Raw genomic sequence first — 17374 nt, forward strand, 5'->3', positions numbered from 1 at the left:
TGAGATCATTGAGTCCAACCGAGGGGAACAGAGCTGTTCAGTTTTGTTTCCTGCTGCTTCTGGGCTTTATGAAGCTTGTAATGTGGAGCTTGCTCTTTGCAAGTATATTTTGGGTTGCTTGAACTTCTCAGATGTCTTGTGTTTTGTAAAGCCTTGGAGTGTTTTGTTTTAGTGCCATTATTTCTATGAATGTTGGTGGTTGTAATTCGGCTACAGAGAAGCACAGTTAGAGAAGGGCTAGCATTCATGCCCCATCTGCAGCAGCATTTCAGTACTTGCATTTCCACTCTAGTGAAATGGTTAAATTTTGAAAGGTGATTGCAGAAAGGTCAGCTTGTCAATATTTTAGATGGCATAAGGAAAAACAGGTATGTCAGTCCTGCAAGACTTAAGTGTTTTCATCTGTCGGGCATGGCAAGATTTCTTTTTCTAGCACTACAGGAAAGTGTGGGTCAGAAATTGCTTCCAGCCTTTTGTCTAGACAGAACCAGGGCATGCTGAGCCCCCCAGGATAGTAAGTGAAATGTGCCCTTCCATTTGGCACACCAGCAAAGACCCCACATAGAGGGCTGCTTTGTAAAGGATTGGTTCACAGCATTGTCTTTGGCTTTGTACATGTCATGCGACTGTGGCCGGAGGTGCCAGCTTGCTCTGGCCCTTCGGTGTAATCTCAGTAGACAAACATTGTTGAAACCTTAGACTGAACTGTCAGCATGAGGAGCGTTAGTAGGTTGAACATAGCAGGGACTCTGCAACTTTTTCAGTGATTGCAGTGGTGTATTAGGGAGGGTTCGAAACATACTGAAACTAGAAAACCATGACACCATTAAAAGCTTAACAAAACCAATATTTATTACCAAGAGGTGGCCAACAAAACGAACAAACCCAAAAGGGAGGAAGGAGGAGAGGTATAAGCCCCCAGCACGACCTCCCCAGTTACCCAGCTGTTGCCCATAAAGTTATCTTACCGACCTAGCATGCCTGTAATTACCCATAGCAGAAGCTGCATCCTTGGAGAGTCAGTGAGTTCACAAACTGGCAGGTGTCCCTGCCAAAGGCAACGTTGTCCTTGGTGTGAAGTTAGCTCAGCTTCCAAGAAAGCACTATCTACTTTTATACAATTAACTGAGTGACCACAACCTCCCAGGTGTGGCCAGCACCTCCCAGCCAGAGGCCCTCAGTCCCACCTCCTGGTTATGTAAGTGCATCTCTCCTGCGCATGCGTGAGAACTTCAGAAATCCCCTCATACACACACAATATGCTTTGGGGGTCTTTCTTAATTGAGTCTGGGGGCCTACTTCATCCTCCTCCTCCTCAAATTCTCCTTAAAGCGACCTTGGAGGAGAATTAACCAATCATAGAACACCAATTAAAACAGTTTATGCAGAAGTTCTCCCTCCAAGGACGAATTCACTGTTTTATCAGTGGACTTGGCAGGGAGAATACAAACTACTGCAGGTGGCTGGGGCCAAACACAGACCAAAAGTATCAGCATGAATTCACCCTGGTACATGTGGTAATACTCGATCAGCACTCCCACCCTTCTCTTTGCTGCCAACATGCACCTTTTACTAGCAGTTGGGCAGGTGGAAGTGTGTGTGTGTGTCTGTGTGTGTGTGTGAATGTATGACTAGACTTGCCCTTCAGATCTGGAGGATCTGTTTTTCTCTTTTCTTGCACATAGCAAGTGACTGTTGAGATGCCTGAAGGTAAAGGTGAAATGCTGTCAGTGCAAAGCAAGGGTGAAAATCAGCTCAAGGCTTAGATGTGATATAAGGCAAGGGGTAATTGTCCCTTTGGCTTCTTTCTGAGGTTGCAATGGATATTGCAATTTGGAGCAGGGTAAAGGGCATCTGCCTTGTCAAAGTCAGAAGAAGTGCTGTCTAGAGAGATGTGACGACAACATCATTGCAGAGTTTGGTGGTAGTAATTCTCAGTACTCCCCTCCCAACTCTCACTAGTAACAGTTTGCAACTGGAAGGAGCCAGCCAAGTTTTCAGACACCTAAAAATGGTGCAAAGCATTAATACAAGAATACACAATACAGATTTTTCTGTTTTAGACTCAACACACTAGTAAATAGTCAGCTGCTCTGACTGAAGCAGCTTCTTCTGAGATGAGATGAAGCTGTCCAAGCACATTGCCAAAGCAATCCTATTGGAAAAATGTCAGCAGAAATTAAAGAAAACTGGTCATGGCAGTTCAATACACTTAGCCCCTGTATAAATGTCAACATGTTCTTTTTCACCCATTCTCCTTTTTGTTTGTTTTTTAATTTCTAAATAGAAGCTGGTGTCATCCTCAGTATAATTCCAAAATAGCCCTTCTAGGTTCTGTTTTATTTCTCCAAACAAGACATGACCAGGTATTTGCTGGATCTGCACAAATAGATAAGTGTGAGAGACCTGACTGGCTTCAAATGGAAATACACTCCATGACACAGTTGGATGAATGAGTATCTAATGTGTGCATGTCTTTGCAAGAATGTTTTCAAATATTAGAATATTAATTACATATTACTAACTACAGAGTTATAAAGCTCTCTGTTACCTAGATTGTGATACTCAGTTATTCTTGATATGTTTTTCAATGTTTGTCATCAATTATAGGTTATTCATATCTGGAGAGACTTAGAAGAAATTAGATATTGATATCAATGTCCCTGGAATGCCCATAGGGTATGACATTTCAGCTGATATTTGTGGGACAAAGGTGTGGGTGTTTTTTGCCCCCTTTTTTTTTTAATGAGCGAAGGCTGTATATTTTCTGCTAGTTTATTCGAAGGCTGGACTAAATGCAAGCACAAGAAAGAATTGAAAACCCTGTGAAGTTGATACAGTAAAATATCTTCTGATATCTTTGAAACCTACTGTATTTTAATAAATATTTTAGTTTATCATCTGTCATTTAATTGAGAAGGGAGGAGAGGAGGAGAGGAGAGTCTGGAGTATCACAGATGGAAACAATTATATTTTTAAGAGTTTTTACATGTGGTATTATCTTTGGAGAGACTAAGAAGTTTGCCTGGATGACTTTTTTTGGAGGAGGATAATGGAAGATAAATACCTTAAAATAAATTACTATGCTCCTGGTAATTACTTTCATTCATCTGTTTTTACTAGCCTGCATTTGTCCAGGGCCATTTCCCACTCTAATGAGATGAACCAGTATGAACAGAAATGGGTAATTTTGAAAGGAATTTCCTCATCTATTTTTGGTACAATAAATCCAGTACTAATAAAGCATAGCAGGGACAGACTTTAATGAATCACAGTATCATGGAATGGTTTGGGTTGGAAAGGACTTAAAGATCGTGTAGTTCCAACCCCCCTGCCATGGGCAGGGATGCCACCCGCTAGATCAGGTTGCTCAGAGCCCCATCCAACCCTGCCTTAAACACTGCCGGGGATGGGGCATCCACAGGTTAATGAAGACATGCAATGCAGCAATGTAACAACATATGCAACACTATATTGACTTTTTCCTTACACACCCGTTTCCATTTTACCGGTTGAGTGATTTTTAAAGTTATATTTTCACTTGCTTTACCAAATATTAAGCAGTGTACGTAGCATATTGTTCTGAACTCCAGTTGTCTGAAGGCTACAGTTCAGGCTCTGAACCTCCAAGAGGACATAAGGGAGAGTTCTTGAGACTCAGTCCTCCATGATAGATAGAGCTCTTCTTCCAAAGTCTTTTGCATGCCAGCTGCCAGTGCCTCTATATGTAAAACATGAATATTCTGGGGTTTCTCTCTATTTCTTAATCATGCACCAGCCCTAAATCTACATGTTGTACGTGTCCAATCTTGCACTAATGTTAATAAGAACTATGCTTGCTTGAGAATACACATTTAGCTCTTTTGGCCAAAGCTTTGAAACTTGCCTAGCTAAAGCTTTCATCAGGGTTTTAGACAGTCAGGGTCAGGTTTTATAGATGCTTAGTTTATGTGTCTGCGTAGACCTCCAAAGATCCCATTTGGTACTTGTCCATCCTTTTGATTACATAAATGCTTCTAAGAACTGGGGCCTGGGTTGACTGAGCCAGATAAGATCAAAGGGACCTTTTCCATGTCCAGCTGTTTAAGCCTCTGCAGCTCCAGTCTCACTGAACTCAGACCTGCAAGCTTTCAAAGTGCAGTGCAGAGTGGCCTGGGGAGGCTCAGTCCCTCAGAACTTCATGTTGCACTGTGACCCACTCCCTGCTTTCTCCATCAGAACAGCAGGTCAGGCTGCTTGTCCTGTGGGGTTGCCACCAACTCCTCACCTGTATGTGGGTAAGCATTATGAGGTGTTGGTCTCTTTGTGTACTTTAAGGGAACCCATCTCAATAATCTTAAAATGTAATCTATTTTAAATCTTGGTTTAATTTTAATTTTAATTTGAATTGATCAGATGCTAGAGGCACACAGCTAGATATGTTTCTAGGGATAATAGAAAACTTGGATGGAGCATTTCTAATTTTTTTATCCTGTGGCTGTTGACTACAGGTTGTTACCCAGTATTTCTGACTGGCTTATTTCTGAATGAAGATCATGCTGGTGCATTTCTAGGGCAGCTTTCATATTACTTGTTTTTCTACATCATGTCAATTTCAGGTCTAGGAACTTTATTAGGGACTTGTTTGCATGCGATCTGTTATGCACAGTTGGATACAAGCCTACCCATCAAATAATCTGCTGTCTTTATGCTTCTTGTATGTTTTTCAAGTCCATTGTCCAAGAACAACTCTTTTCTTCATGACAGAGAGTTTTTTTAAAGATTTTAAAAAGCAACTGCAGGACAGGATGACAGTCTGGTGCCAGTGGTTTAATGATAGCGATACTTGTTGATATTTCAAAAAGCACATTCTAAGGCAGTTTGAGAATGTTTTTCTCACTGAGAATTAAGTCCTTGGAAAATCATTTAACATCCAAAAATATCTCTGTGTCAAAAAGAGGGAAAACCTAAACCCTTAAATTCTAGTATAGAAACTGGAATTTCATCCTCACACTGAAATACTGAGTTTCTGCCATTGTTCTAATTTTCTATAGGAAACAACTCCCTTGTATTTTGTAGATAGTTAATACTGTGGTTTCACTGACACTATTTAGGCAAGTAGTGCATGTTTTTAATATTGCCATAGTGGCACTATTCCAAATTCCCTTTGGTTTAGAAAAACCTTGAAATGAAAGAAATCCTACAAGTAAAAAATGCAAAGCAAATCTGGCACAGTAGAGTCTTTCATCCACTGAAGCCACTTGTGTTTGCTTGTAAGGAATAGCATGGAATAGTTAAGTTGTCTGGGCTGGAACTGAAGGCATTGGTTTCCCTCTAAGAAGATGGGAGAGTTTGGTGTTCATAATTTCTGTGTAAGTCAATGTTAATATTCCTGTTTTCTTTTTAGTAAATTATGCAGACTTTCTCATAATACAATTTATAGGAAAATGAAAGGCCAGGGAAAACATCTTGCCTTCAGGCTGTGTATGCTTCATTCTTCTCATTGTAATTTTAAAAGTAAGGAGGGTACACACACTTTGTTGTAAACTCAGGAAATGATGTGTTTTGAAGATTTTCCAAACATGTGGTGCAATTTTTCCGTTAAAGAATGATTGTGACCTGCATGCTGAGGCAAATGTTAGTGTGTCTAATATAATGCAGTTTTATATCCAGGTCATCATAAGAAATGGTGTGAAGACAGATGCAATTTTGGAATGAATTTTAATTAACGACACAAAATATCCAATCCATGATAGATAAGCTCCCTGGTAACTTAAGAAAATCTAGACTTTTTCTTTTTTTGTTTTTTCCCCTCAGTCCTCAGCACCTTGAAATCTTATTGTTGATATACTTTTCAGTAATTATTTTCCAGAGAATGTGTTCTTTCTTTAAAAATGTTCTTTGCTGAATACAGAGCTACTAAAATATGAGAGATGGCCAAGACTGACTTGAGGCTACAGTAAAACTCCCATGTTTTGCTAATCCTAATGCGCAGGCACCTTTTCATGTACTCCTCTGTTCTGTCCCATTGGTTGCATGGTGTAGCAGTGTGCATTGCATTGGTGTCACCATCACATTTATGCTGATGTTGCCATCAACACTCATATTGACAAAGTTCATGGAGGCACTGTGAATACCAGGTCTTTACCCTGGCACTGCTTCAGCAGAACTGTTTAACTGTTATGGTGTTGGCTGGATGCAGAACTCCTTCACTATCATTTTTGCCTTTTCACAGAGCGGGTTTTATCCTAGAGGCTCCACATTTAATGCTAGATGCACCTGAGAGTCCCTGCTTGATCATTACAAGACCCAGTTCTGGCAAAAGCAAAAGTAAATAACTTATCCTGCTGGCTTTTTGTTTTGATTCAGATTTTTATATTATATTTTGGTAGACAAAATGTGAACTCGAAGCAAGAGAATCAAGATTACTAAAGGGACTGAAGGACTGGTGACTCAGCTAAAAAATGCCATCTATCAAAGATAATTATACAAAAATTATATGAGTTTAGAGGCATATTTGAATCAGTTTTGGTTTGCCAAAAAGCAGATATCAAAATTACAAGATGACAAAATCAATTAGGTTGGAAAAGACCTCTGAGATCATAGCGTCCAACCTGTGACCAAACACCACCATGTCAACTAGACCATGGCACTGAGTGCCATGTCCAGTCTTTCCTTGAACACCTCCAGGGACAGTGACTCCACCACCTCCTTGGCCAGTACATTCCAATGTTGAATCACCTTTTCTGTGAAGAAATTCCTCCTAATGTCCAACCTAAACCTCTCAAGAGACTGTCCTCTTGCCCTATTGCTAGTTGCCTGGGAGAAGAGACTGACTCCCACCTAGCTACAACCTCCTCAGGTAGTTGTAGGGAGTGATAAGGTCTCTCCCGAGCCTCCTACTCTCTGGGCTAAACAACCCCTGCTCCCTCAGCTGCTCCTCGTGAAACTTGCTCTCTAGATCCTTCACCAGCTTTGTTGCCCTTCTCTGGACATGCTCTAGCACCTCAGTGTCTTTCTTGTTGTGAGGGGCCCAAAACTGCACACAGGACTCGAGGTGTGGCCTCACCAGTGCCGAGTACAGGGGGACAATCACTGCCCTGGTCCTGCTGGACACACCACTGCTGATCCATGACAGGATGCCATTGGCCTTCTCAGCCACCTGGGCACACTGCTGGCTCATGTTCTGCTGCTCTTCAGCAGCACCCCCAGGTCCTTTTCTGCTGGTCAGCTTTCCAGACACTTCCTCCAGCCTGTAGCGCTGCCCGCGGTTGTTGTGACCCAGCATTTGGTCTGGTTGAACCTCATACAATTGACCTCAGTCCATCTATCCAACCTGTCCAAAATTCGCCCATCCAGGGAAGTGACTGCAGTGGCATTATTCCTTGGTCAAGTCTGAGCTCATAAAAGAGACATTTGGATCTGGTTCAACGGTTACTGAGCTCAATAGAGTCTTCACCTTGGTAGGTATTAATTAGATCAAGCTCTTCTATACAAATTTGGTGGTGGATAGGTTGGCTGTGTCACAGTATCTATTTCTTTCTGTGCAACAGTGGTCCTACCTGTATTCAAGGAATGAGCAACAGTGCAGTAATAAATATGTCAGAGCTGGAAATGTTCATTTTGACTTTGCTGTAAAAAGACACTTTATGAAATCGATGGATTGGGTTTGAAAGTGTGGAAAAGTTTAGTGTCAGACCCATTATAACCTCAATGGAAAACAGAGCCAAATTCAAATAAGTGGTAGTTGCACAGTTTTCCAAGGGCTTGAATGCAGGGTGGATTTTGCAGTGATTGTCATTCTTGCGCCATCATCTCCACTGTTCCTAGTGGAGAAAGCCATGAGTACAACTGAAAATGCTTGCCCTTGCCACTCTTTTGCTCTGGAGAAGTTTCTACCGTTCCAAGAATAAATGCTGGAATAAACAGTGAGTATATGATTTGAGCTGCCCCAGCTGGATTATTTTTATTTTAAAAATTTTATTTGTATAGAAGCTTTCCTAGTATATATGTGTTGGATCATACATACATTTGGTCATTTTTGGCCATTGCAGCAGGCAGCATTCTGAAATGTAAATGTAAATTTGATAGGAGCTCAAAGGGAGGCAGGGCTTGATTCATCCTAACTTCAGGAGGAATCTGGTGCTTTAGGAGTTCAGGTATGCAGGACTTGGTTTCTGGGTTCATTCCAGGCCACATAAAACTGATTGTGTTTTCCCTGTATCAAAACTCTGCCATTTTTTAAAGTGCATTGAAAATTGCTATATGGGAGCAGCCTTCTGAAAACTGGTTGGAGACATGATGAAGACTTGATAGTTCCTTTCTACTCCTTTTCCCTCTCCAGGCTTGGAATATGATGTATAGGCAGAAATAAATCCACATAACTGCACTTAGCACACAGTTGTGTTCATTCAAAGGTACATATATTTGCAAAAAAAACCCCTAAACCAGCAAGCCCTGAGCAGCTTTCCAAGAGTGTGCTTATTTATTAAATTCTGACACGGAGATGCAACTTGAACTGGAGTTGTGAGGCAAGCTAGATTTCATCAGAAGCCCGAGCAGTTAAAAGTGCTGCCCAGCACTGCATGTCGGTGAGGTGAAACACTGAATTTGAATGCAGCTCAGGGAGTGTAAGTAGAAGAGGAAATGATTTCCATGGTAAGTCCCTGCAGTTCCCCTCAGTCTCCCCTTCACTTCCCCTCAGTGTCAATAACCTGGGAGCACATAATGGTCATTGGATAGTTCATTCAACAGAGTCTGTAAGTCCACAGAACTGCTAGTCCTAAAACTTGCTTTCAGTTTTCAGTCTGAAGAAACACAGATTTCAATACAGGTCACCATCCATGTTGTATCTGAGGTCTTGTATCTCACTGCAGACCACAGTGAGAAGTGTCTGCGTTAACAAAATTAATTAGGTTTCACTGAGGCTTTGAAAGAAATTTTCAGGGGTGCACTTGCTAAACACTGAATAGAAAAAGAGGATTTCTCTGTCTTCACACTCCTTAAAGACTATCACTATGTATACAGTATTTCGTGCTTTCAAAATCCTAAAATCTCTTCTGGGTTCAGCTGTACACTGCTCAGTTGTAAGCAGCGTGGAGTGTTAATGTTTTACAGGGTTACATTAGTGCTACAGAGCTTCTGTGAAGCACGTGGCAGAACATGTCCTTTATGGGATATGTGAGGAAGAGACAGGGTAAAAAAGATGAAGGAGAGACCCTTCAGCCACACTGTACAACAGCAAGGCTCACGTAGCTCCTGTTTAGTAGGTGCTGGGGGGGGAAAGAATACAAAACTAGAAGCAGTGGTGTCTGTAGCATTACATTTAGATTAAGGATAGAGCCCCCAAACAGTTCCTTAGTCCCTCCTGCTGTCAGTGGATGAATCATTTTATCTTGTGAATGAGGCAGGCTCTTGGGAGGTTCTTAATCATGTGACAGTCTTCCATGGAGAAGGCAAGGGAACCCGCAAATGCTGTCCCAGCCAAATCCTTTTCTCTCTCAACCAACTGGAAGTGTTTCACCAACAAACAGGTTTTGCTGCTTTCCTCTGGCTTGTGATGACAGCTGCAGCTGAAGGCGTGCCACACTTGGCAAGGAAAGCATCTAACCTGAAGACTAGCTTAGAAGGAGCTGCAGCCTTGTGGAGCGAATGTGACAGACAACCATGAAATTTTTCTGAATGGGGAACAGCATTAACTGCCCAGAAACATGTGTATTATTTTTTCTTCCTACTACCCCCTGCACCCATCTCTCAGGAGAGCACTCTTGGTGGTTATTGTTGATAGAATCATAATTGCGGTTCATTGTGGGTAAAACTCTGTCCTGCTCATTAAGTAGCAGAGCTCCTAATGACTTCAGAAAGCCCAAGACATAAGCACAGAAGCTCTGAAATACACAGAAAGGAAGTCACTTGCTACATTTAAGTGACTGAACTTATGTAAAATGTGGGATGAGCCTAGAATTGTGGAGGTGGAAAATTAGCATGAAGGTTTTATTTTGTTCCTACTGTGCATTCCTATTTATTTCTCAATAAATACAGAGATAAAAACATAGGCAAACAGAATACACTTACAGAATTTGGAAATAGTGATTTTGTTGAGGTGAAAGGTTGTTTTTCCCTTAAAGATACCAGCTGGAGACTGTACAAAAGTGATAAGGAATAGTGACAAATGAGCATAGCTAGAGGAATTACTCACCAGTTTAAGGATACATGACATTGCCAAACTGCCTCACAGGCTTGCAGAACTTGCCAGAATTTGTGAGCCTTTCCTCTGTAATATACACCCTTTTGTTTTCTAGAGAGACGCTCAATTAAAAACATGTTTTCCTGACTAAAAGGAGCCATGTGCAGTTCGTATCAGAGATGGAAGTCAACCCCTTTCCCCCATGTAAACTGGAAGACCTAGTTGATTCACACCTTGCCTATAAGGTGTCATTATTTCTACATGCTTGTTTTCTCTCCCTCTCTGCTTCTTCTTGCTTCATAGTCTTTCTTTCAAGCAAAAAGTAAATTCAATAATATTTGGGTTGACATAAGAGTTTTGTACTCTTGAAGTCTACAATTAGAGAAATTCACTGACCTATTCCCAGTCCTTCCAGTTTGCTGGCCTGTTTTGGTTGAGTAGTTGTCCATCCTAGTCCTTTGACAAGTTGATGACATCCTTAGCAGTATCAGTGGAGAAATCAAAACACTGGGGCAAAGAGGCTGAGCTTTAACTCCACTGTTAGTAGGATTTCCCTCATAGGAAATAGCAGAGAAGGTGATTGATTAGCAGTGACATGATTTTGGGTGCTCTGTTGCATAGCTGGGGCCCCCAACATTTGGACCTCTATCTGGGTTAGACTGCAGCTCCTGCTGAGTTTACTTCAGCATCTTACTTTATAAAAGAGAAATACTACAGGTAAACCTGAATTGATGGCTGGCAGACTTGTGGGAATGCAGCAGGACCTTGTGGGGACCTCAGTACTACTCTGCCTTCTCTGGTGAATTGAGACATGGATTTCTGCTGTTGTTCACCTCAGTCATTTATCAATGCTAAGCACTTGGCTTAAGAAATGCTAGTAATAAGAGAAGGCCTAATATTGTCCATTAGCTAAAAACAGTGAATGAGACAGATACGCTACGGTGGCTAAACTTCTAATGCTCTCAATCTGTTAGCTATCAATTGTGTTTTCTTACTTTTAAGTAGGAAAAGATAGGTCTTTCAAGAAATGAAGCAGTGCTTCCCCTTCAAATGGTGATGAAGTAACACCGTGGTTAAGTTTGGACAGGGTGGAGGCTGAAAACAGAGAGGATTTAAAATATTCTGAGCTTCTTTTGCTGGTATGAGAAAGCAGAGTCCAAATGCTTTCAAAGTCTTTTTGAATGTAAAAGCTGTTAAAACATTGCTTCTCCATAAAAACTCTTTAACAGGTTTCAGCTGTTGCAAGATTGGTTTGGAAACCATACTGTTTAAAATGAGTAAATGCAGGGGTATTTACATCTGTCTTTTAATGTTTTAGGATTCAGGTTTTAGAATTTTTATACAACTGTGATTAGAAAGATTATTTTTTATTATTAACAAAAGTAATTTTTGCATTGTAGTCTTACTTGAGAATCTTTGACTTCTAGAAAATTCTCAGAAGGATCAGTCTTGGCATCATGTCCAAGAGGTTTGTTAATGTAGTCCTGGCAATACTGTTCCCTTGAAAAAAATCAGCATGGAAGTGCTAATAATCAGTAGTGGTAATAGAATTTCAAACATACATGTGCGTGATGCAAGTTAGTCCGAATCAACTTGTCTAATATTACCCTGGGAAGGAAATCCATTCCTAACTACCCAAGTCTGTGAGAGGACAGGATCCCAATAAGATTTCTTTCCTTCTTTACAACAAAATTCCCCCATCACCCTCCTGGAGCTGTAGGTCCACCAAATGCACGGTCCAGTGTACAGACCCTGCTGGAGGACACCCACTTCCCACTGTACACTTCTGCATCATCCTGTTTTTTTCCATTCAGCTACTTCATCCTTCATCCTACTTTACTGCCTCCTCACCTCTGCTGCCTCCTTTCTGAGGGAGCCACATCACAGATTTCCCTGTTTGCTCTGAAGAATCTCCCATGAGGTCCTAGTCAAAACTCCACTCTATCACTCTCGTGTGCAAGGAGTCAAAGGAGAAAAGGCAGTTGAGGTAGCCAGGTCTTTGCTACCCAAAGATGTTTGTTCATTCTCTTCATGGGATAAAGGAAAGGGTTCATACTGGCAAGCTACCAACTGCTATTGCTCCTGGGACTTGCCTGGTGTCAGTGCATCTTCTCTGCATCCTCGCAAAGGGCCTGTTGCTACTGCTGTGTGTAAAATCGGGAAGAATTTTGTCTGCATCAAGCTGGCTAAGCCAAGTACCATCCTAGAACACAGAAGAGGGCTACTCATTAAAGGTTGCTGTTCCTCATTGCCCTTTGGTCCCCAAGTAGATCTATTATGACAATACCCTGGTTCTGGATATACAGAAAATATTCCCTTTCCCAAGTCAAATGGTGTTCCCCTTAATGCACTGACAGATCTCGAGGAATGGGTTTGCAACTACGCCACTTTCTCACATGGCACATATTCTGTACACATTAGTCATTATAGTGACATGTTGTAAATGAGGTCGTAAACGCTAAAAAAGCCTTAAAACTGAGCTCTTACTTTAGGATCCAGATAGCTGCAGTGACTTTCCAGTGCCTAGACATGCTTCACTCTGAATTAGATATTTATAGGCTCTAAACTGCAGAAAAGTGCAATGGGAGGCTCCTGTAATGTAGTTAAAATACCAGTGTTATTCACATTGAAGTTATAGCATGTTTTTGCTAGTTACTGTATGATTTCAAAGTTATCATGTTAGCAGATTATTAAGCATGAGTCATCTTATCAGATCTTGCCAGTTTGAATGAAGGACTTATATAATTTCTGAAATGTGATTTAGCAAACAAGAGCAGACTGTCAGCCAGCATCATACTGTCTGACTGAGCAGACAAGTTCCTTCTTCAAGAAACCAGGTAGATAGTGATGCATTTGCTGTGCTTTCTACAGCATGAGTCCCTCTCTGCCGAAGTGCCATTGGCAACTTCTGCTGTGGTTGGCAAACCAAAGACACAGTGCTTCTGAATAACTGTTGTCTTTGGATTTTTAACACAATCTTGACCGTGGCAGTCAACCTGATCTCATTTCCCTGAGGGGAAAATGGTTCTTCGGATGAACTGGGCTTTCTGTCTTCCCAAGACGCATCTCTGGTCATGCAGCAATTGAGCAGCTCCATGATATCCCATGGGTTTACACTGAAGCAACTTCGGACTATATCACTGACTATAGTTTTCCCCCGTTCTCTTTTCAGATTCTCTTCTTTGCCTTGTGTGAGTGTGGTGTTCCTCTTCCAATCTTTTGGTGTTTCTTCTGGGGCAGGGTGCATTGGAAGTACATACCTTTGAATATCTCTCTCAGAAGATATGTGGATGCCTTGGGGGTTTTGACCTCTGTCAAGACTTGACAGTGAATCTTTAAAAGGTTTAAAACAAATAACATAAAAGAGAAGGTTTAGATATTTAAAAGTTGTATGTTTGCAAAGGGGAGCCTTCTCCGGTACCTAAAAGGCTTACAAGCTGGGGACCTTCTGCATTTATTATACTGCAGAGAGGCACTGGTCATGTAAGGAGCTTTATGTTGCAGGTCATGCAGTGAGATCTGTACCATTCCTGTGGTTTCATAAAAGCTGGAATTTGAGTTATTGCAGCAGTTGTTCTCTCTGCATGCACTCTGGCTTGAGCTGCTGCAAAAACAAGCTTAAATTTTACACCATTTTATCTGTTTCCTAATTATGTGCTTCTTGCTGTTCATCCATTCCCTCCATGTCATGCTTAATTTCAAAGATGTTGGAAAAATACCTATAAGTTTTTTAAGTATCTAGAAATTCCCATCCTTGCTCCATTCTTGACCCCACCAAAGAGTCACAGTGCCTGGGTGGGGTGGAAAGACCCATGAGAAGGCTTGTGGAGAATATTGTAGGCAGTACTTGTCCATTTTGTTTCCAGTTTTGGTTTGCACAGGCCAACCTTTGCCTGGTGAACAGGAGCGAGTGAGCAGGGATGTGCAGGCTGCAAAACCATTGAAACACAGCCTCCTCATCTCCCTTGGCACAGAGCAAACTGGCTTTCTGCAGCTAACTGGCAAATGATGTTGAAGAGCAGCTTTGTGGGCAGGTAGTAATTTGTGTGGATTTTAGGGAAAGCATTCTCCAGGGGCAGTTAGCCATTGTGTAGCTATCTTTTTGAGCCATGACACGGTTCATTTTGCATCTAAAAATGCTTATGTGGAAGAGGATAGGGAACAAAATGAGGTGTAACATTGTCATGAATGCTGCATTTCAGCTGTAAAAAATGTAAAGGGCTTTTCTGCTTATATGAGAATAGAATTGAAATGAGATCAACAGAAACTCCAAGACTTGTTGGTCCTCTTCACAAAGAACAGGAGAGAGAAGATTAGGAACAGCCTCCAAACAGACCTGCAGAAATGAGTGGAAGTTCACAAATACTTTATCTGTCTGAGGTCACTGAGATGACTTCTTTGGCATTAGGTGTGTACAGAGACACTCAGACCTTACTGTGATCTTGTGATTGCCATGAAAATGGCAAGTGTTTTTCTTGGAAAATAAACAGTATGATAAAAAAAGCAAAATGTTAACTCTCAGAGCTCAAGGAAGGTTATGGCTTAAATCTTTCAGGTCCTTTGAGTTTTTCTTAAACCTTTGAACAGCTGATGATTATCAGTATAGTACAGTGAAGGGTGACCCTGTTTGATTCTTTCTTATATTGAAAATGCAAATTCAGGCCTTGACTTTGATACCTCTCAAATTCAGTTGAAAAGGAGATGTTTGATTCATTTGAGAAATGTTCAAAAATTACATAAAATGTCATCATTTCTTCAGATCTGGTGTGTTTGAGTTGGTGCTTGATTGCCACCCTGGTGTTCAAGATTAATTGTATGTTTTAAGATTTTGTTTAATTTTCATTTCCTAGGTATGAAGACACAGTCAACATCTTTTGGGCTGCATTTATACTTTATCAGAGATTTAAGCTTCAAATCATATTGCTACTGATACTGAACTGACTTGTTTGAAAAGCTGTTTTATCTTCAGTTGTATATTGCAAGGATGTTCCTTCCTTTGGGTTTAGGCTTTTTGCAGGCAGAATGAGGAATGTGGCTGCTTAAAAGCAGGTGAAGTTTTGAGAAACATGTTTTGAAGGGCATGAGAATGAGAGTGAAGTGGATTTAGCTAAGCTTACAAACGCTTCATTTGCCTGTACAAATGTGGTTGTGCTTTGGGATTGCTGAAGAGTGGGATTTTGCTCTCTGTTTGCAGGTAAGCAGCAAGCATGAGCTTGGCAACATGCGACCATGAGTGCCAGGACCGTGTGATCTGAATTGCGTCTTCCACTGACTTCCCAGCACCGAGGTGTTGTTGATCCTGTGCTATGGAGGACTGCCTTCACACCTCCTCCGAAAACCTCTCCAAGCTGGTGAGCTGGGCCCACAGCCATGGGACCATCTGCAGCCTCATCCCCAACCTCAAGCACCTTCTTTCCGAGGGGGCCCATGGCAACCTGACGGCCATGTGGGGCTGTAGTGCTGGCCATGCCTACCACTGGCCCCTGGCTGCCACTTGCCGGGCTGGCTCCCAGGAGCGTGTCTGCTTCCAGGACAGCCGCAGCTTCAACTCGGACAGTCCCAGCATGCTGGGTGTGCCATCGGAGGCACAGGCCAGCCCCCTGGAGCGCTACCCGGGTCGGACGGGGAAGACCAAGCTGGATTGCACCCGCACTCGCGACTCCTGCGACTTCTCCTATTGCAGCGAGCCATCGGAGCTGGGTGAGCCTGTGGAGGAGTACGAGGATGAGGCCACTCTCTTCGACATGGTCTGTGAGTCCTCTGTCACCGACGAGGACAGCGACTTTGAGCCGCACCCCCACCGTGCCCCCGCCGGTCCCCGCAAGCGTCCGGCTGCCGGGCTGCCCACGGCTGCCCAGGCGCAGCCTGCTGATGAGGGCGGCAGTGACGTGCTCCTCAAGAAGATCAAGCAGGAGCTCCCTGAGGACTACTATATCGTGGCCAATGCTGAGCTGACTGCCGGTGCCGACGGGCCGGCCCTGGCCCTGACGCAGATGTCCAAGCCCAAGCCACAGCCCCCGGCCGGCCCCTCCTGCCTGGTTCCCACCAGAGCTGTGCCCCAGCCTGTCGCCGGCCCCGACCCCGACCCCCAGCGCCTCTGCTCCTCCCCGCCCGGCCTGCCCCGCATGGCCCCACAGCGGCCGCCCCGGGGACCCCTGGCCTCCCCAGCACGGGGGGCAGGCAGTGGCCCTGTGGCTGCCCTGCAAGTGCCAGCCACCAGCTCCAATGCCACCACCACCACCGGGAAACCCATCAGCATCCCCCTCTCAGCGCTGCAGCTGCCTGGTCAAGAGGAGCCACCGGCCGCTGAGGAGACTCTCCCATCTGTCCCACAGCTGACTCCAGGTGGTGAGGTGGCTGGCTCGCCCTCGGTGAGTGCTGAGCCTGAGGTCAGCTCCAGCCAGCAGCAGTCCCATGCCGTGCCCACCACCACTCCCGAGGCAGTGGTGCAGTTAATGCCAGGTAGGACACTGGGCAGGAGGTGAGGGACAGCAGCATTTTGGGGGTGGTCAGCAGGCATGGTTCAGTGAGGGGGGAGCCTGGGAGGATGTGCTGCATTTCACCAGGGTCCTGCTGGCATATAAGTCAGTAGGTAGAGAACCTGCACACACTTGGAAGAGGATTTGGAAGACCTCAGCTGAGAAAAGGCCATGAGGAAGTATACTGCAGCCACAGGGAGAATGCTTTTTTAGGTCCATTTTGGTTACACTTGTTTCATGGCAGAGAGCATGCAGCCACCTTGCTGTGCGTGTGGGTCAGGGAGGACATGAAACTCATGCACTCTTTTGATGAACGAGAAAGAAATGGTCTCATCCAGTGTAGCCTGGAGGTAGGGGGTCAGGTGTTGCCTTCACCCTGTCAGAAGAGTGACATTGGACATGGAGAGGCACAGAGCACAAGGGGAGTACCAGAAGAGAGGTTTGCACTTCTGTAAATTGTTAAACTATTTCCCTTGCCTGTAAATCAGAGCAATCTGCAGAGATGAGTATTACTACAGCCTTAATCATGAAATTGATAACAATTTAAGCCATAATAAAATTAATTTTTTCCCCTTTTCTCGGTGAGAGCACTCATGCCCCATGTCCATAATTTTTTCATCTCCAGCTGCTGTCAATGCACAAAGAACTGGCAAAACCAGATCAACATTACTGGATAAAGAGCATATTAAAACAGCTTACTTCTGCTGAATGATTATCTGATGTGCAGAAT

At 43.2% G+C, this 17374-nt stretch overlaps 1 protein-coding gene across 2 annotated transcripts in view; it reads left to right on the forward strand.

Moving 5' to 3' along the window:
* Positions 1 to 17374, forward strand: part of KIAA1958 (KIAA1958 ortholog) — a 69660-nt gene that overhangs the window by 22523 nt on the left and 29763 nt on the right. For both annotated transcript variants that reach the window (XR_007904782.1, XM_051789383.1), the window contains exon 2: positions 15360 to 16627. Coding sequence is in view for 1 of the 2 variants with exons in the window: in XM_051789383.1 (XP_051645343.1) it covers positions 15472 to 16627 (1156 nt within the window). In the remaining variant the exon portion in view is untranslated. The remainder of the gene's footprint in view (positions 1 to 15359; positions 16628 to 17374) is intronic.

This window comes from Manacus candei, unplaced genomic scaffold (assembly GCF_025592945.1).
Source record: "Manacus candei isolate 608988 ecotype Guabito, Panama unplaced genomic scaffold, ASM2559294v1 h1tg000027l, whole genome shotgun sequence".
NCBI lineage: Eukaryota > Metazoa > Chordata > Aves > Passeriformes > Pipridae > Manacus > Manacus candei.